General features: G+C 53.6%; 8 protein-coding genes across 8 annotated transcripts; 7 read left to right on the plus strand and 1 right to left on the minus strand.

Moving 5' to 3' along the window:
- Positions 1-1,166: 1,166 nt before the first annotated feature.
- J4E86_000678 (uncharacterized protein) lies at positions 1,167-3,227 on the plus strand (the record flags this gene model as incomplete). The annotated part of the gene is made up of 4 exons (XM_051441251.1): positions 1,167-1,989; positions 2,043-2,169; positions 2,227-2,638; positions 2,691-3,227. 4 exons carry the CDS (start codon positions 1,167-1,169, stop codon positions 3,225-3,227), a joined length of 1,899 nt encoding a protein of 632 aa, XP_051307422.1.
- A 1,289-nt stretch (positions 3,228-4,516) lies between these two features.
- Positions 4,517-6,117, plus strand: J4E86_000679 (uncharacterized protein; the record flags this gene model as incomplete). The annotated part of the gene is made up of 2 exons (XM_051441252.1): positions 4,517-4,984; positions 5,041-6,117. 2 exons carry the CDS (start codon positions 4,517-4,519, stop codon positions 6,115-6,117), a joined length of 1,545 nt encoding a protein of 514 aa, XP_051307423.1.
- A 278-nt stretch (positions 6,118-6,395) lies between these two features.
- J4E86_000680 (uncharacterized protein) lies at positions 6,396-8,666 on the minus strand (the record flags this gene model as incomplete). The annotated part of the gene is made up of 1 exon (XM_051441253.1): positions 6,396-8,666. One exon carries the CDS (start codon positions 8,664-8,666, stop codon positions 6,396-6,398), a length of 2,271 nt encoding a protein of 756 aa, XP_051307424.1.
- A 1,042-nt stretch (positions 8,667-9,708) lies between these two features.
- J4E86_000681 (uncharacterized protein) lies at positions 9,709-11,841 on the plus strand (the record flags this gene model as incomplete). Its single annotated transcript, XM_051441254.1, has 1 exon — positions 9,709-11,841. The coding sequence occupies one exon, from the start codon at positions 9,709-9,711 to the stop codon at positions 11,839-11,841; it is 2,133 nt and encodes a 710-aa protein (XP_051307425.1).
- A 1,539-nt stretch (positions 11,842-13,380) lies between these two features.
- Positions 13,381-14,191, plus strand: J4E86_000682 (uncharacterized protein; the record flags this gene model as incomplete). Its single annotated transcript, XM_051441255.1, has 2 exons — positions 13,381-13,978; positions 14,031-14,191. 2 exons carry the CDS (start codon positions 13,381-13,383, stop codon positions 14,189-14,191), a joined length of 759 nt encoding a protein of 252 aa, XP_051307426.1.
- A 656-nt stretch (positions 14,192-14,847) lies between these two features.
- J4E86_000683 (uncharacterized protein) lies at positions 14,848-15,417 on the plus strand (the record flags this gene model as incomplete). Its single annotated transcript, XM_051441256.1, has 4 exons — positions 14,848-14,890; positions 14,947-14,960; positions 15,022-15,189; positions 15,247-15,417. The coding sequence occupies 4 exons, from the start codon at positions 14,848-14,850 to the stop codon at positions 15,415-15,417; spliced, it is 396 nt and encodes a 131-aa protein (XP_051307427.1).
- Positions 15,418-15,833: 416 nt separating this feature from the next.
- Positions 15,834-17,321, plus strand: J4E86_000684 (uncharacterized protein; the record flags this gene model as incomplete). The annotated part of the gene is made up of 2 exons (XM_051441257.1): positions 15,834-16,625; positions 17,193-17,321. The coding sequence occupies 2 exons, from the start codon at positions 15,834-15,836 to the stop codon at positions 17,319-17,321; spliced, it is 921 nt and encodes a 306-aa protein (XP_051307428.1).
- Positions 17,322-17,564: 243 nt separating this feature from the next.
- On the plus strand, positions 17,565-18,962 carry J4E86_000685 (uncharacterized protein; the record flags this gene model as incomplete). Its single annotated transcript, XM_051441258.1, has 3 exons — positions 17,565-18,281; positions 18,334-18,448; positions 18,496-18,962. 3 exons carry the CDS (start codon positions 17,565-17,567, stop codon positions 18,960-18,962), a joined length of 1,299 nt encoding a protein of 432 aa, XP_051307429.1.
- Positions 18,963-19,056: the final 94 nt, after the last annotated feature.

Genomic DNA, 19,056 nt, shown 5'->3' on the forward strand with positions numbered 1-19,056 from the left:
CCACAATTCTGACAGTTGGGCCGGGCTCGATGTCGTCCCAAGCTTTGGCGAGGGCTTGGATTGTTGGGACAAGGAGACTCAAGGTGCCCAAGACATCGCCGCGCGTACGCTATCGAGTTCGCTGGTCTCGTCGAGGCTTGCCACCGACGTCGTCTATTGGTTGAGGCGACAATGCGATGGACTTCCTACATTTTCTGGACTTGTCGAACACGTCTCCAGATAAATTGCAGTCGTGATCCTGGCGGAGATTGGGATGGGCTGACACTTATGAGAAGGAAACAACGGGAAGGACCTTTGGCGGCAGTACAATGGCGCCTTGCTCCCTGCCGCGGTGGTCGCGCCAACATGTGCCGGTATGCAGGCGGCTGGCGGGAAGGGCAACATGGGCGCCGATCGGAGCTGGGCAGCGTCAGCTTAACAAGCCGCAGACCTCGATCGCACCAAGCACATGCAACGTGAAGCCTTGCACTGATCACGGGGACACCACGAGTACGGGATACCTGCCGCGCTACTGTGACGGCGATTGCGCCTCGTGCGCCGTGCGACGCAAGATACACCGGTAAACATGTAAGGGTGAGCTGACAGCGCCCCTTCACCAACCTCCAGAATAAGAGCGGGCTGGCGTGACGGTTGCTCGGAAGACAGCCGAGCAATGTAACGCGGTGGCTTGAGCTAGCGGAATCACATGGGGTCGAGAATGCGGAGGGTGAGGTCATAGACGTCGGCCTGCGCGAAGCTTTGGGGTGAAGGCCAAGCCCCAGGCCTTAAGCGTGGCTAAGATAGCCGCAGCACGCTTGGGGAGGCTTACTCCATGGGGAGAGATGGAGTGGGGATCCTCATGAACGATAGCGCTAGCGCGTGAAACCCCCTCCTCCAAGGCTGTTTCTCAATGGCTGACGCGAGCCAGGATCCCGGGGTGCTCGACCGTCGCGACGGTGGTGCCAGTGAAAGAGAATCTGGAAAAACCCAGGTGCCTGTCGGAAACCTCTTACAGCTGGCGTGCGCCGTTGAGGCTCCACTTTTAGGCCTCCCTCTCACTCCGAACTCCCCCAGGTATAAGATCGACTGCTCATCTCCCCCGCCATTTCTCTCTACCTCCACTGCTCTCCGCAACTCCTTGCAATTTGTCTTACTAACGTCGGAGCCTGCGAGACATCCACCTCACCATGGACGCAAAGGACACTGGCGTCAGCCATATTCCTGACAAGGAAGTAGCCTACTCTGCTGAGAAGGAAGCTGCCTACGACCCGGCCAACGAGAAGGAGCCTCACTACACGCCCACCGCAGAGCACATCGCTGATACAGGCGCCCGCCGCGAATCTGTCGCCCACAACATCATCGAGAACCCTCTAACCCGCCAGTCAAAGGCCGAGTGTGTCAGCGCTGCTGAGCGATGGGCTGCCACCCATGGCTTGGATGAGCACGCCGCCCTCTTCGGGAAGGCCGCCCTTATCGCGCGCGATCCTGAGCGCTTCGAAATGCTCACCGACCTTACCCAGGAAGAGCGCGATGCTCTCATCTACGAGCGCGACCACAAGTGGTTCGGTCCCACCATGATGTGGTACTCGATTGGTCTGTGTGCCATTGGAGCCGCCACTCAGGGCTGGGACCAGACTGGATCCAACGGAGCCAACTTGTCCTTCCCTGAAGAATTCGGTCTTCTCGGATCGGACAGGGGCGAATGGATCATCGGACTTATCAACTCCATCATCTTCTTGACTGCTGGTCTCATCGGCGCTTTTATCGTCGACCCCCTCAACAAGTACCTCGGTCGTCGTGGAGAAATCTTCCTCACCGCTATCTGCCTGACTGCCACCCCCATCGGTTCCGCTTGTGCGCAATCATGGCAAGGGCTCTTTGCTGCGCGCTTCATCATGGGAATTGGAATCGGTGCAAAGAACGCCACTGTCCCGATTTACTCTGCTGAGATTGCACCTCACCGAATTCGCGGTGCCCTGGTCATGTTCTGGCAGTTGTGGGTTGTCATTGGTAAGTTGTACCATCCGCGTTGTCGACGATATGTTATTAACCCCTATCCACAGGTATCTTCCTCGGTTTCTGCGCCAATGTCATCGTCAAGGACACTGGAGCTATCTCATGGCGTCTACAACTCGGTTCTGCTTTCATCCCATCCTTTATCCTCATGATTGGCATCTTCTTTTGCCCAGAGTAAGTGAAATTCATCACGCTCAATCATATCAAGCATATACTGATAAACACTTTTAGGTCTCCTCGTTGGTTGATGAAGCATGGCCACATTGCCAAAGGCTACCGATCAATGGCCAGACTGCGCGCACACCCCATCATTGCTGCTCGCGACTACTACTACTCATACGTCATCTATGAGACTGAGCTAGCCGTTGCACGTGGAGCTGGCTACTTCGACCGCATGTGGGACTGCTTCCGCGTGCCTCGAATTAGGCGTGCCAATTACGGTGCTTCGACTGTCATGATTGCCCAACAGATGTGTGGTATCAACATCATCTCATTCTACAGCTCGACCATTTTCACCCAGGTCGGCTTTACCGATGACCAGGCTTTGTACGCCTCTCTGGGCTACGGAGCTCTTCAGGTCGTCTCCACGATTCCTACTCTGTTCCTCATCGACACCAAGGGACGAAGGACCCTTTGCATGTGGGCAAGTACTTCCCAACCTTTGCGCGACTAATCTTGTGCTGACTGTGTGCTAGACCTTCCCCTTCATGTGCATCTTTCTACTGGCTGGCGGTTTATCCCTCCTTAACCACAGTGGTAGTCAAGCCGCTCAACTCGGACCGATCGTCTTATTCATCTACCTCTTCACGATCATGTACTCGCTCGGAGAAGGGCCAGTCGCATTCCAGTATTCTGCTGAGGTTTTCCCTACCATTCAGCGTGAGCAGGGCATGGCCTGGGCAGTGTGCATCAACAACACCTTCGCTGGAGTCTTGTCGCTCACCTTCCCTCGTATGGTGTCAGTCATGACGCAGACCGGCGCCTTCGGATTCTACGCCGGCCTCAACTTGATCGCCTGGTTTATGATCTTCTGTTTCGTCCGAGAGACCAAGCAGCTCACGCTTGAAGAACTGGACCAGGTCTTCAGTGTGCCCACCAAGCAGTACCTCCACTACGAGATCACCCAGTCGGTCCCTTACTTCATCAACAAGACGGTTCTCCGCCGAAATGTGCCCAAGCCCCCTCCGATTATCGAGAAAGGCTACGCTACTGGCGCTGTCCCGACTGCGTAAATCCGGATCCAAACTAGTCAGATCATTTGAAGGTCCAGTCCTACTTAGCATAGGATTATGTAATGCGTTCGTTAGTGTAAATAGCACACGAAGCTCTCTGAGCGAGTAATGAATACCCCAGCGTGAGATGCTCACACGCTTAAACTAATTCATGTGTAATGCTGTCATGTGATTCCTCTCCTCTGCGCTTAACAAAGATACATTTTGGGGTATGAACTAATTGTCCGGTGGAACGCGGAGAACTCCCTACACATCGGTACGCTACGTAGTCTGCCTGTCACACCCAAACAACGCCATCCGCTAGAGATCGCTCCTCCCGTACGCGTCTACTGAAAGTGGGGCCTCACATGGGAAGCTTCAGCATTGACCACCCATGCCGACCTTGGCCAGTGCGGAGAGTCACATCTCACGTCTTATCACCTTTGCAACTCCTCGCATGCCACACATGCTCCTTTCGCGACTTAGAAGCTGAGCACTTTGCTTTCATGATACCTCTCGCTACATCATGAGCTCACACGGCATCGCAGACCAAGCGGGTGTTGGGTGGAAGAAAGGCAATGACGTTCGGATGACACCTTGGAATGGAAGGACCAATCGGTGATTGATCGTTCACAAACACACCACCAGCCTTGTCGTCCTGCTTCAAAGATGTAAGAGGTGATGCGAAATAGCGGACATACTCCTTCTCGTCAGCCACCATCTGCATCAACTTAAGCTACAATAGTTGGTCCAAGCTCGGACCTCAGCTACAACAAGAATGATGAACAAAGTCTTGTTCTCTCTGACGGGCAACAAAGGAACAAACACCCGCGAGCGATACCGGAGGCTCGAGGTTATACAGTCCCCCACCGCATGGTCGCGGTTGCAACAAGGGACCTATATGCCGAGAAAAACGGAAACCCTGGATCCAGTGTGACACTTCACACCCGACAACGTGTTACGAGAAGTACTTTTATGACGGTACCCGAGCGATAGAGTCACGACGCACGGCTTCCCGCCGTGCTCGATCACATGGTACCACGCACGAAGAGCAGCTGGTGGACATGGCATATCAACGTGGGCTTGACTCTTCGAGAGTCGAACGCGGGCTGACTGGTGGCTATATGCGTCGACGGTAAGTCTTCGGGGGTGACTGGGAGGAACTGTGAGTCAATCAGGAGTATATAAAGAGCACATCGACACGGTCGTACTTTCACACCAGTATACTACCTTTCGAAGCTCAGGCAAACTCAACTAAACCACATCGACAACTCTCGACACGCGAATCTGAACATACACTACAGCCCCCGATGTCTTCCTCGAAGTCGATGGACTTTATTCCATATGAGCTGAGCGACGAGGAAAGTAGGGACTTTGATGACTTGAGAAAGGGGATCGACGACCGGAATAAACAACTTACAAGAGCAGAATGCGGAGAGCTGCCCAAATGGGAGTATCCTTTGGGAATAATTAAAGACGCGCAAGATGCGGCAAAGAAGCACCACGATCTTGTCAGTGGCAGGCTGACCCGGCTTTTCGAATGGCCTACTAAAAAGGAGGCCGATGAAAACTTATTCTACAAAGCTGATCCACCCAACAACACATTCGATCGGAGCAAAGAGTGGTTTAGTGAGCAAGGGTTTCACTCTTTCGAGACCCAATACTCGTTCTCGGACGGGTGGGACAAACAGTCTCTCACGGTGGCAATCTACGTACCGCAGCAGTTACCAATTGATCAAAAGTCGCCCGTCATGTGGATGTTTCATGGTGGCGGGTTTGTAAGCAATCATTCTGGGTGTTTGACATATAGTCAAACATGCTAAAATGTGTACAGTGTACTGGTGCTGCCGACTTTATACCATGGTACTCGCAAACTGCCGTTCAAAGAGCCAAGCAGAAGAACGCCATCATCATAGCACCAAACGACCCTCTTGGACCAGAAGGCAATTACGTCGACATTTACCAAGCGATTTACGATTTCCTCAGGTGGTACAAAGAGGGCGGGTACTTTAAGAAGGTCTGGGACGATACTGATGATAAAACCAAGTCTTGGCAAGAATGGCTATGCCGCGAGGTCGCAAACAAGGGTGGGAAGCTCGCCATCGATAAGGATCAAGTGTATGTTGAAGGTGAAAGTGCAGGCGCACATGCAGCCGTGACTGCGATGTGGCTCAACGCGGCGAAAGACGGAGGACTGAAAATACCCATTCAAGCGGCCCTTTTGCGGTTCCCCATGATTGCGCATTACAAACGCACAGTTAAGGCAGGAGAAAAAGTCCCCTACATGGGTCCAAAGTATTCCCAAGACGATATAAAGGCCAAAGCAGAAGCAGTAGAGGAAGAAATCCTCAAACTCGAGAGAATGGGTATTGTACCAACCTGTACAGGCAGGCCACCACCTCGCGGTATGGCCTTTGCGGTCTTCCTATCCGTGCCAGGAAAATGGCAGTCTTGTTTCCAGCGCCAGCACGGAGACTCTACGCTAGACAAAGAGCGACTCCTCGATGAGGACGGCATCATCCGCGAAAGTCTAATGGATGGAATCGAGAGAGCCGAAATATGCGCAAACAGAGTGGATCATGAGCTCCTGCCACCCATCTACATTTATCACGGCCAGAAAGACCCTAACTGTCCCCTTACGAACACTGAGAAGTTCGTTGCGACGCTCCGGAAACCTGAACTCTATGGCGACCGATTCAAGGACACCAAAACGCTTTCCTTGGACGTCGTGAGGTATTTGAACAAGAAGCCAAACTTCGATCAGGCAAAAGGGATACACTATGTAACCGACGACGAGGTGGGTCATGGTTTCGACTACGACCTCGATGAAAAGGATGAGCCGTTCTTAAAGAAGGCTTACGACTGGGTGGGTAGTTTTTGGGGCCTCAGAAGTGAGAATATCCCATTATGACGACTGGAGCGTGGTAATGGTAGTGCGTGTTAGCCTGTCGACATTCTATAATACAATCATCACTTCATCATCGATCGTGCTCTTCAATTTTCCATTTAGTAAGATGTTCTACGTATGTAAAGCTCCATAGCTCTTAACTAAGGGGACGCCATGGCCCCTCTAGATACCGAGAGATGTCTGATCATGCCTTTCTCTTGCCACGCTTGGTTTCTAAATCCTCGGTGTCCCATGAATGAATGAAAGCCAGTCCGATCGCCTATTCCCTTCGTGCCCCCGCACTAACCATACAAAGTGCCCTTGGTGCGCTCACTAAACTGTGTCTCGTTGTGGAGATGCTGGGTAACATCCATGGTAGTAGTGATATGCTCCCGACTAAGCTTCTCTTCCTTGCGACTAGCCAACAACCTAGCAATCTTGAGGATATTCTTAATCTGCCGTCCATTCAGATCCATACGCGCCAGCTCCGTAAGCTCAACCTTGGAAATGGTGTGTTCCTGCGACGACGAATCGAGGAAGTTCTTCCAGACCGTCTTACGCGAGTCTATGGTGAGACCGGGGTAGTCGAGCGAGATGTGGATGCGAGATTGGAAGGCCGGATCAAAGGTCTGGACGCGGTTGGTTGTGAGGAACATGGTGCCTTCGTAGTACTCTAGGACGCGAAGAAAGATAGAAACGAGTTTGTTGCGCTCGAGCTCGTGGAGGGAGCGCTGCTCCAAGAAGACGTCGGCTTCGTCGAGGAGGAGGACCGCGTTCCAGCGGCTGCACATTTCGAGAATGTCTTGCAATTTGGTCTCTACCTTCCTAGGATCGAAGCCAAGATCGCCGGCGCTCATCATGTAGAGAGGCACCTTCATTTCTTCGGCAACTGACTCGCTAGTGAGAGTCTTACCCACGCCGGGTGGGCCGCAGAGTAGGATAATCATGCCTTTGCCTTTACCTTCGATCACGTCGTCAAACGTATCGCGGAACTTCCGTTGAGACTCCGTGAAGCCTAAGATAAGCTCTTTCTGGTTCTTTGGGAGCACCAACCTATCGAAAGCGTCGTCTTGCCACTCAATGTCTTTAACGCAGTTTACGAAGAAGTTCAGCCAAAGCTTGTTCTTCAAGCTGTAACCACGAAGTAGAGGTGTGCAGATGAGCTTCTGTTCAGTTGTCAAGGGCACGTGTTTGGCTGCATCATCCTCGTCGGCAAATGCGCCATCCAATGGCATGCCACTGTCGTCTTCGTCTTCGTACTCATCCTGGCACTCGTCAATCTCTTCCTCGTCGTACTGCCCCGGAATAGGCGGGATTGGTGGCGGGCTAGGATCTTTCTGGTTCAGTGGCGTTACAAAGACCGAATGAGTGGGGTCGAAACGGTTCCAGCCGTAAGTATCGATGATTATCCGACCCTTCACGTTGTACTTGTCTTTGTTTCCGAACCCACCCTGCCTCCATGCGACACCCTGGTATGCCCTATAGTTTGGACCAGCGAGAGTTTCCGCTTTGGCACCCCGTTCGATGAGGCGCGTACGGATAGCTTCGCCCTCGGGATGGAACTCGATGGGGTAGACACGCAGATTGGTGATAGCGCGTGTACCGGTATAGGCGGCGATGGAGAGGTTGATCTTGTTGGAACCGAATTTGGCGCCATCCCAATCGACGTACTTGCAAGTCAGCCAAAAGCAGGGTGCACCCTTGCAATCCTGTCCATAACGCGTCTCGACCAGAATCATGGCCGTCTCTTGACCATCCTGTCGAGCGAAAACAGTCGCCCCAGGTTGATACAGCGTCCAAAGGTGTTCGTATGTCATAACCTTCTTGTTCTTCATGTCCTGGGAGGTATCAATCATGCTCTTGAATTCCTTGGTGAGAATGTCTTGGAGCAACTCAGCGTGGGCTTTCGTCGTGCGCTTATCCTCTGTCTCGTCGCCAAGCTTGGCAATAGCGTCCTGCAACTCAGTCCATCGATGAATCAGTGGCTCAAACTTGCCCTGGAACTCGAGACGGTTGAGGCCGACGGTGACACCCGGGTAGTTCTTCAGTACGCCAGCGAGCAGCTTCTTCAGCAGCGGGCTCTGAACGACAATCGAGTGAATAGACAATACTCGCCGGGGATCGTTGTAGACCTTGACGTTCCGCACGAGCAACGCCCACTTCGCGGTCTCGTCGTTCTCGACGGCTTCTCCAAGGTCTTCGGGGATCTCTTCTTGCCACTGAAAGCGGCCCTTTTTGTCTTCCTTTCCGGAGTACAAGTGCTTTAGACCGTTCTTCATTCCTGGTTTGTAAAGCTCCTCGTCCTCGGGCTTGTCTTCCGGAATGTCATCATCGGCGGCGCCATTCTCAGCCTGCTTTCGACCTTTACCGTTGACAAGAACGTGCTTGACACCATTGGTCTTGGCCTTTGACTTGGTCTTTGAGGCTGGCTTATCTTCTTCGGATGATGAAGAGGAGACCGATGGAGAGCGAGCCTCACGCTTAGCTCTGCTGCGTTGCTCCAGAGCCATGAGCTGGCGCAAGTAGGCCAACTGCTCAGCGCGCGCGTCTTCTTCAGTGGGCGAGTCGCACATGACGAGTGCTGTTGGGACGGACTGAAGTGAGGCGACGGATGTCCTTCGAGATCGGCTTGCTGGAAGTACTGTAATAGTATGCTGAGTGGGTGGGGGAAGTAAAGGCTTTGAGTGGGTTGAAGAAGAAGTGAGAGCGTAGTGCAGTAAGAGAAGCTGGGAGCCGTGCTAGTCGAGCGGAGCTGAGGATTCGTTTCACCGTATTATCGAAGCAGTTGAACGATAAAGGGAGTCCCGATTCACTCCGATTATTCAAGTAAGAGATAACCGTAAAGGAAGAAGGGAGGTGGACTGAGATTCAAGCAAAAAGCACTTTACAAGGCTATATGTAGGCAGCCAAGAGAACCGGTCAGCCTTGCCTGTTGCCTGGTCGTGCGGCGATATCGTGGAACGTCTGCCTGCTGCAGGTCTGGTAGCGAAAGCCCTTGTAGAAGGGCTGCGAAGTTGAAGATCTCGACGAGTGTGAGCGGCTTTCACGTACATCTTTACTTACCTCAGTACTGAAAGGGCTATGCGCTGGCAATGCTGTCGGGTCACACAAGGCGTCAGCGGTGGCGTCACTGCAGCTCTTGGATGCCGCCAAAGCGAGGAAACGTGTTGCACAGCCTCACCCAAGTTCTCTCTGCCTTCACCATATTCGAGCCACGCTTCAACGCATCATGTCCACTACTGCTGATAGCGAACGCGATGATGCGACTCCCCCTCTGGATCATGGTGTCTGGACATCTTCGCAGTTGTGTGAGACCGCGGCTTGGACCGACAAGCTGATGCATGCGATCGCACTGTCGTGACGGAAATGGGAAGCCGAATGTAGAGATGAAATGGGATGGAATGGTAGTACTGATGGTCTGGCTTGTCGTGTCGCTGGACGCGTCGCGAGGCTGGCAAGAGATGAAGTGTGGCGGTGCGCTATGTACCCCGCGACCGGCGTCGGCGTTTGAGCCCCACGCGATCTTTTTCATCCCTCCCATGCGCTGGTCCAATATTTTTTGCGCGACGACATAACAAAACATCACGTCAAGCCCCAGGCGCTCTGTAGTCCAATATGACTACTCACATCAAGATCCCCTGCTCGTCCGCTAACATCGGCCCCGGCTTTGACGTCATTGGCCTTGCGCTCAACCTCTATCTCGAACTCGAGGTCACAGTCACCAAGAAGGAGAAATCAGAACACTCGCACAACTGCAAGATAACATATGAAGGCGTAGGCGCCGAAGATGTCCCGCTCATTGCGCAAGACAACCTCATCACGCGAACAGCCGTATACGTGCTCCGCTGCCATGGCGTTCGCGACTTCCCTTCGGAAACACACGTTCACGTCAAGAACCCGATACCACTGGGGCGCGGACTGGGCTCTTCGGCTGCGGCTATCGTAGGAGGTGTATACCTGGCGAATGAGGTCGGAAACCTTGGGCTATCGAGAGCGCGCATGCTCGACTACTGCCTGATGGAAGAGCGTCACCCCGACAACGTCGCAGCAGCGCTATATGGAGGCTTTGTCGGCACATACCTCAACGAACTGTCGCCCGAAGACACCGAGCGCCTCGAAATTCCCCTCAGCGAAGTCCTCCCGCAGCCTGCAGGTGGTGTAGACACGGGTCTGCGGCCACCCGAGCCTCCCCTCAACATTGGACACTACACCAAGTTTGCTTGGTCGCCCGCTATCAAGTGCATATGCGTCATCCCACAATTCGAGGTCTCAACGGCCAAGGCGCGTGCGGTACTGCCTGAGTCGTATTCGCGCAAAGATGCCATCTTCAACATGCAGCGACTGGCTGTCCTGACCACCGCACTCGGTCAAGCCACACCAGACCCCGACATGATCTACACAGCTATGCAAGACAAGCTCCACCAACCCTACCGTCGCGGCCTCATCCCCGGTCTTACCGAAATCCTCCAATCCGTTACCCCACAATCACACCCCGGCCTGCTGGGCATCTGTCTCTCAGGCGCCGGGCCGACCATTCTCGCACTCGCTACCGAGAACTTCGACAAGATCGCAGAACATCTGCTACAGGAGTTCAAGAAGGAAGGCATAACATGCGACTGGAAGCTCCTTGAGCCGGCCGAGGAAGGCACCACTGTGACACGCCCTTCAAGCACCTCACAGCCAGCTGGCGAGGCGCTGACATACGCATCATCGGGTGTGAGCATCGACGCGGGCAACCAGCTCGTTAAGCAGATCAAGGCGTTGACTGCTAGCACAAAACGCCCTGGAGCCGATGGCAAGATCGGTGGATTTGGTGGGCTGCTCGACCTGCAAGCAGCTGGCTACACTGAGGCACCCATACTGGTGGGCGCGATCGACGGTATCGGCACAAAGGTCAAGATTGCCTTCGAGATGGGCAAGCACGACACTGTCGGTATCGATCTCGTCGCCATGAACGTCAACGATCTTGTCGTACAAGGCGCCGAGCCTCTGATGTTCCTCGACTACTACGCTTGCAGCAAGCTTGATGTAGAAGGCGCTGCCAAGTTTGTCGAGGGCGTCGCGAACGGCTGCCGTCAGTCTGCATGTGCCCTTGTTGGCGGAGAGACGGCAGAAATGCCCGGCATCTACCAGGCAGGCGAGTACGACGCCGGAGGTGCTGCGATCGGTGCGATCAAGCAGGGCGCAACGATCTTACCAGACACAGCGTCCATGGCCGAGGGTGACGTACTTATCGGTCTGGCCTCAAGTGGAGTCCACTCCAACGGTTTCTCTCTCGTCCGAAGAATTGTCGAGACACAAGGCATCTCTTACTCAGACGCATGCCCATGGAGCTCAGGCGAAAACCTCGGAACGGCACTCCTGACACCAACTAAGATCTACGTCAAACCGCTACTAGCTGCAACCCGGCGGGGCCTGATCAAGGGTATGGCCCACATAACGGGCGGCGGCCTGCTAGAGAACATTCCTCGCATGTTGCCAAAGACCCTGACCGCGGAGCTCGATGCAAAGAGCTGGCCGCTTCTGGACGTGTTCAAATGGCTCAAGAAGGCAGGTCGCCTGGATAACACGGAACTAGCGAGGACGTTCAACACAGGTCTCGGCATGGTGCTCGTTGTTAGCCAAGAGAACGTCAGGACAACCATGGACCGATTGCAAGAGTATGGCGAGAAGGTCTATGTTGTTGGTAGTCTGAAGAAGCGGACAGACGAGGAGTGCATTGTGAACAACATGGACGTTTGGGGTTAGTTCGTCTTATTCTGGTAGTTCATGCACACATGTAGTGGAGAGGGTTACGACATGTATGCAGCATGTATTGAGGACAGTTAGTCTGGGCCATCGGGAGCCTCCGCGGTTGCAGCGGCATATCAAACAATATATACCCACCTTTTATCGAGCTTCTAGAGCATGTCCAATCCACCTGAGATGCTGCTACCATGGTTCTTCCGACAGACACGCGTCTGCTGCCTCAGAGTCCCTTTGTCGTGACTAAGACATCGTGTGACGAAACGCTGGTCAACCGCGGTTCCAGAGAAGAACTTGACGGTCGCGTCATGCATTCGGTTGACGGGTGTCAACAAGACGACAGGCGACAAGGCGCTAGGCATTGCCCTATTGGGGTCTTTTAGTGAGTATGCATGCATGCCGCGGGTTAATGTGGAGACAAAGGGCTTGCTCGCTGCGAGGACGCGTAAAGTACTTGCTTGCCTTGGATGGTCTGCGCCGTCGCAGGCGCTTGATGGTCTAGCATGTTCTCTGTGTGTTTCGTTGGCTACTGCTCAGGCAGCGGCGGAACGCGATACACAACTCTCTTCACCGTCTACACTAATCTTGAACAAAGATTGTGTGGTGGTATACCAGCGTGGTACAACAAGCCCAGGATCCCGCTCGACCTTCTAGAACGTCTCACCGCTGCGACAACGCCTTAGTTGCCTTTCGGTTACCACATCCGTGGGGTACTGCACATGAGATCCCCGCTACGCCTCGACGGTACTGGCTTTTGTTGCGAGACAGCGGACGCAGATCATGTTGTTGACATGTCGTGTTTGAGTAATAGATTGCGCGAATCGCGAATGCAAAGCTAGAGAAGGGCTTTCAACAGTAACGCAGCTACTATAGTCGCCCGAAGGCATGGGATCCATGGGAGGGCAGGAGAAATTGTTGGGAAGCGGCAGTATGACTCTTACCCTACAGCCTACGTGCTCGTTTTCTGGCCTGGCGTGACGTCGACATGTGAATGCACGTCTTCGTTCGGCATCCCTTGGTTCCGATAAGGGTAAATGTCGAGTCTGGCACATGTTTGGCGCCGCAGATAGTTGTGGGTCAGGGATCAAGGCGATACAGCTGCCCGTGGCGCGCGTGCGATAGGATGGGCGAGTGCGGTGCGGGCGTAGGGAGCTGCCGCATCGAGCAGCGTGGTGGTGTATAGGCAACCGAGTGCGAAGGTGCTGCGCTGAGCGCTGAGCGGCTGAACAAGGAGCGGGCGCCATGATGGTGCCAGGCAGTCCTACGATTCGCCATACGGGGGTTTCGGTGGTGGGCCTAGGAACTGTGTGGCCCTGCGGACCGTTTTCCAGAGGGGCTAACTCAATTTTTTTTGTCGCGCTGGGTACTCTGAGCGACCACGACGACGCCTGAGTCTGACAGCATTGCAGTGCAGCCAGCCAGCCCTGACCACCTTACCCCAACCCGGCTTCTGCCCTAGCCCTATCTATCGCATCCGCCCTCCCATACAGACCTGACCCGTCCGTCTTATATCTCAACGCCGCCCCCTCCCCTCGTCCCATCATGTCCGCTCCCCACGACACGCCCGCCCACAGCACCCACCCCATCAACACCACCACGTCCGCCGACCCCCCACTCAAGGCCGACGCAACCGCCGCGCACCCTCCCCCGCAGAAGCCCGACCCGACCCTCGAGTCCAACAGCCATGGCCCCTCCCAAGGCGGACAGTCCACCCCCCGTCCCTCCGCCGCCGCCGAACTCGCCCGTCTTAAAAGCACGCTGAAGGCCTCGCTCCGCCAGTTCAAAGACTTCCCCGAACCCGGCATCCTCTTCGAAGACATCCTGCCCATCTTCGCAGACCCCGCGCTCCACGAGGGACTGCTGCGCGGTCTCGAGCTGTCAATTGAGAAGCAGTTCAGCGCGACAGGTGCCAAGCCAGATGTCGTCGTCGGACTCGATGCGCGCGGCTTCCTGTTCGGTCCCAGCCTTGCGCTGAGGCTGGGCGCGAGTTTTGTGCCCGTCAGGAAGAGGGGCAAGCTGCCGGGTCCGTGTGAGACTGCGGAATACAAGAAGGAGTACGGCAGTGATTTCTTCCAGATGCAGGAGGGCGCTGTCAAGAGCGGTCAGAACGTGCTTATTGTGGACGATATTATTGCGACTGGTATGTGACATCGTTCGCATCAGAGACGAGACGAGATGCTAACACGACACAGGTGGCTCCGCAGCCGCAGCTGGTTCTCTGGTGAAGAAGCTAGGCGGAACAATCATGGGATACCTTTTCATTCTCGAACTCGATTTCCTCAAGGGCCGCGACCAGCTCGACGCGCCTGTACACACATTGCTTTCAGGCCAGGAGGAGAAGATGGAGCAGTAGGGGTGTAATACTGAGACGGCTGGTAATCTTTACTCTTGGAATCTCGACTCGACACCGTAAACAATACACAATATAGACGGGGCATAGGATTGCATTTGGGCGGCGTTGGTGGTTTGTATAGTCACAACGTGGCGCGACGAGAGATGCGCGCGAAGATATCACGATAAATACGTCAAAAGTTTTCTTTACTTGTATACGCACTGTCGACGAGCATTCCCACACTACATCATTGACACCGAACTAAGCCCTGTGCCCTGCGTAGCGCGACAGCGACGCCGAACCCTCCTTCCCCGTCGCAAAAGTCCCCTCCCCAAAAATTCCGCCCTCATTACCCCTCCATCAACAAAAACATCCCTGCAAGCTGCTGACACGCAGCGCCCGCCCAAGAGGGAAAGTGGGGTAGCTTCCGATGCCGCTCCCAAGCCCCATCTTATGTCACGGGTGTAGGGCGGACGCGCTCAATTAGGTGTCCACCTAGCCCGATGATAGCCTCGATTTACCTGACGTAGATAAACGGTCCCATGCTGCTGATACGCACGGCGGTACCAAGAGCTCTACGTGCTTCACGACTTCTTACTACTACAACCACGAATCTTACGCGACCTACTATCACAACCTCACCCTACAGAGCAATTGACATCAAAGGAATACGAAAGATGTCGGATATCAAGAAGATTCACACCGCTAACGCGTGTCCTCGTACGTTCCCATTGATAGCGGAGATGCAAAAGGAGAGCTTGCTAACAGAGACACAGCTGCTGGACCCTACGTACGTTCCTCCTCTATCGGGCCCCTCGCATCCGAACACCCACGTTAACGTCACCGTCTAGACACAAGCCATTGTCGCAGGCCCCAATGTCTTCGTCTCGGGCCAGATCCCAGCCGATACGAAGGGCAACTTGATCGAGGGAAGCATCGCAGACAAGACCAAGATGTGCTGCGAGAACATCAAGGGCATCCTCACTGAGGCCGGTGTTGCTATGGACAGGATCGTCAAGGTGCGTTTAAGAACATACATGGACAAACAGCCGATGAGGTGCTGACTACGACGCTAGGTCAATGTCTTCCTCGACGACATGGCCAACTTCGCCGAGATGAACGGCATGTACGAGCAGTACTTCTCCCACAAGCCCGCGCGCAGCTGTGTTGCCGTTAAGCAGCTGCCAAAGGGCGTGCCGGTTGAGATTGAGTGCATCGCGTATACTGGTATGAGCTCGAAGCTTTGAGGCGTGGAGCTGATGTTGATGATGCATAGGTTGAACGACGATTCGGTGGAGCGAGGCTGCTTTGGAATACCGTGGATCGGTTAGGAAGACTACAAGACACATGTTCAATATGAAGCACACTATTGCTCAACTCATCTTGATCACCGAAGAGCCGACCCGTTGCCATCCTCAAAATTACATGCCAGACGGCTTTCTCCTGCTGAGCCGACACGAACTTGGATGGCTTGGGAAGGCTGAATCTTAGCGCCGCCACAAAACACCATGCTAACGTATCACGCTCAGCCTCACTGCACTGCCCCGCACTGGCGTCGTTGTCACCACAACATGTTTCCCTTCCTCGCCCAAAGGCAACAATCATTAAACATTTGATCTCAATTCTTCCAGCTTATTTCCCAAGATTCTATACTAACGGTAACATGCGCCTTTTGCATGCCTCTGGCGGCGACTTCGAACTCGTTGAATTTGTTCGCTACATGCCAACATACGCAATATTATCACATACCTGGGGCGCCGACGAGGATGAAGTGACATTCAAAGACATATACAAGGGCAAGGGCAAGGGCAAAAAGAAACCCGGCTACGCCAAGCTCCAGTTCTGCGCTGCGCAGGCCGCTAGAGACAATCTCGAGTTCTTCTGGGTTGATGCATGCTGCATAGATAAGAGCAGTAGCGCGGAATTGGCTGAAGCCATCAATTCGATGTTTAAGTGGTATCGGGATTCCACAGCATGTTATGTATACCTCTCCGATGTACCCAGCACTGGCATGCGGTATTTGCCGAGACACAAGCAACCACCTTTCAAAGGCAATCGATGGTTTACACGTGGATGGACGCTTCAGGAGCTTCTAGCACCAAGGAGCGTTGTCTTCTTCTCCATGGATGGCACAAGAATTGGAGACAGGTCTTCCCTTGCAAAAGAAATTGCACGTGAGACGAGCATTCCTGTAGCCGCATTGGAAAATGGTCCAGACTTTATGCTCAAATATCCTGTTGAAGAGCGCATGAACTGGGCAGAGCATCGTCGAACGAAAAGGGAGGAAGATGCCGCGTACTGTCTTCTTGGCATATTCGAAGTTCAGATGCCGCTCATATACGGCGAAGGCAGAGATAAAGCTTTTAGTCGCCTAAAAAAGGAGATCGAAGATCTGTACGGCAGGAGCGACTGGATTGATATCCTCTTACATCGGTATGGGCTCCCATCGTTACAGGTAAGCATGTGTACCCGAATTTATTATCCAGCTTGAGATCTGACCTTACTCCCAGATTCCTTGGGCTTCTATAGGCCACGACGTTGCTGGAGGTGTGAAGATTTTCATCCTTATCTGCACAATCGTCATCCATGCCTTCGCGATCGTGTACGACCTTCCATCGACGATATGGTTTCTGGGATGGGCTGTGGCTGCGACACCATTCTATCTCTATCGCTGCACCCGATGGAACAGGCCAGGACAAATCCTTATCTTCTCTTTAGTAGCAGTCGTCTGCTACGTGTTTGGAAAGCTCATCTGTTTGCAGAGAGAGCTGCAGAGACTGAACGGCATAGTATTCGATAACGCAATGATGCAAGGCATAGACCGGCAAAGCATACACGTTCGAGAGAGAATGCGGCACATGCAGAAGGGAGTCATATAGGCCGCTAACATTTGCGCTTTACTCATTGTAGTAGGGATGAAATGAGCTCAGCAGGGGCAACAAGTCTGCAGCTTGTGCAAGTCGCTCACAAGCGGAAAACTGCCACTTAAAAATATCGGTAGTCGATTGAAGCACATTGAAAGACCGTACACATTGCCACCCGGAAACCAGGTTTGACCACATTCCTGCTGCCGAGGCGATCAATTCGTCCTGCATCAGCACTTCTAGGCGACAAGCCTCACGTTATCAACCGTCTGGCCAAGATTGACTAGAACCCGTTTACAATTGGTCTTCAGACCGAGCGGGAAGGCGTGCAAAGTGCCCAAGTCTCTTGGGGTCGGGGAGAACGTCTGGGATAAATTTCCGGGTAAAGCTACGTGACGAACATTGCCGCTTCGGGAAACATGACACAACGAGCACTATGAGATAACACAGGACTCTCATAAGATGCTGTTATGCCTCGAGAGCATGTGGAAAGCTTTCATATTCACATCCAGCGAGGTGTCATTGCAGTCATGCGCTGCCTAACCCTAGCGATTATTGTCCTGCAACTCGCACTCCAGCATGCATCGGCGACAGTAGGCGTCCTTGACATTGACGACCTGCTACAACCAGATCTCCAACAGTATCTATTCGCTCCAAACGAAGATCATCCGTATGCTCCATGGTCTCACAAACCGTACTGCATGACTAGCAGCTATCTCCCCACCCTCGGCCAAAAGTACTGCGTCTACACATCAAACACAACAGGCCCACACGGCCTCTCTCTAATCTTCCCTCCAAAATCCGCCCACCTAGCATCGGAATATCTCGACGACAACCCGCTCGATAATTTCCTCACACGAAAGGATGCTGAGCGCCTCTACTTCGGCGGTCAGCCATGGAAAATCGTCGATATACCCGGAAAAGCGAAAGGCGTAACGGCCACTCGAAAGATCAAGATGTACGAGACCTTTATGGTTGATCAAGCCGCTATCGTTGTAGATATGGGGGCAGAGAAGGCTCTGAGTGAGGCTGATAATAAGAAGCTGATGAAGAGGGCTGTGGATCAACTGCTCGTGCCGGCGATGATTAGGGACATGAGTTCTGCGCATGCAGGGAAGAACTATGATACTGAAGATAATAGGGATGAAGAAGAGGAAGGGAGCTTAGAGGAAGCTATCATGAAGACGAACGCGTATGGCAGTACGGTTGCGGAGGTTAGCTCAAGGGCGTTGTATCCACTGATCTCGGTAGGTCACGACGCAGTCTGAACAGCAATGTGCATGTAACTGACCGTACCAGCGCATCAATCATGCATGCAACCCGAACTCCTTTGTCCTCTTCTCCCGCGCAGGTGTCTCAATGGCTATAAAAGCCTATCGCGACATTGAGGCCGGCGAAGAGATCACTGTCTCTTGTAATCTCCACCCTCTTCCTGCCTGCTTCTGTGCTAACGCCACACAGACCTCCTCTTGGGCATCCCATTCCAGAAACGCCAGTCTCTGATAAAACGCTGGGGTTTCAAATGCACATGCAGCCTCTGCAGCCTACCAGCCGACGAGCGCCAAGCCTCCGATCTTCGCCGCACAATGATCGCGCAGGCTGAGGAGAAGATTATGGAGCTAGCGAAGGCCTACAAACTTGACGAAGCCATAGCTCTCGCGGAAGAGTCCGTTGAATTGATCAAAGACGAAGGAGTCTGGTCGATGTTGACCGATGAGTATGCCATGTTGGCTATGCTGTGGTTGGAGAAGGGCGATAAGGAGAAAGCAGAAGCGTATGGCGAGAAGGCGCATAGACTGTTGTCCGATTTGGGGTTTTTGGGTATTGGAGAAGACAGGGAGGCGTGGAAATTAGACACCCTCTTGAAGAATATCGGAGGTTTGGGAGGGATGGGTCAGCTTTGGAAGACGGGCCCTTTGAGAGGGTAAGTTGGACGGGAAACGGAATAGAATGGTTGTTTGGGATCTAGCTATTAGGTAGGGTGATAAGAGGTAGTGTTCTTGGTGTCTGGAGCTGAGAAAA

This window comes from Alternaria arbusti, assembly GCF_024043155.1.
Source record: "Alternaria arbusti strain BMP 1465 chromosome Unknown scaffold_1, whole genome shotgun sequence".
NCBI classification, from domain to species: Eukaryota; Fungi; Ascomycota; class Dothideomycetes; order Pleosporales; family Pleosporaceae; genus Alternaria; species Alternaria arbusti.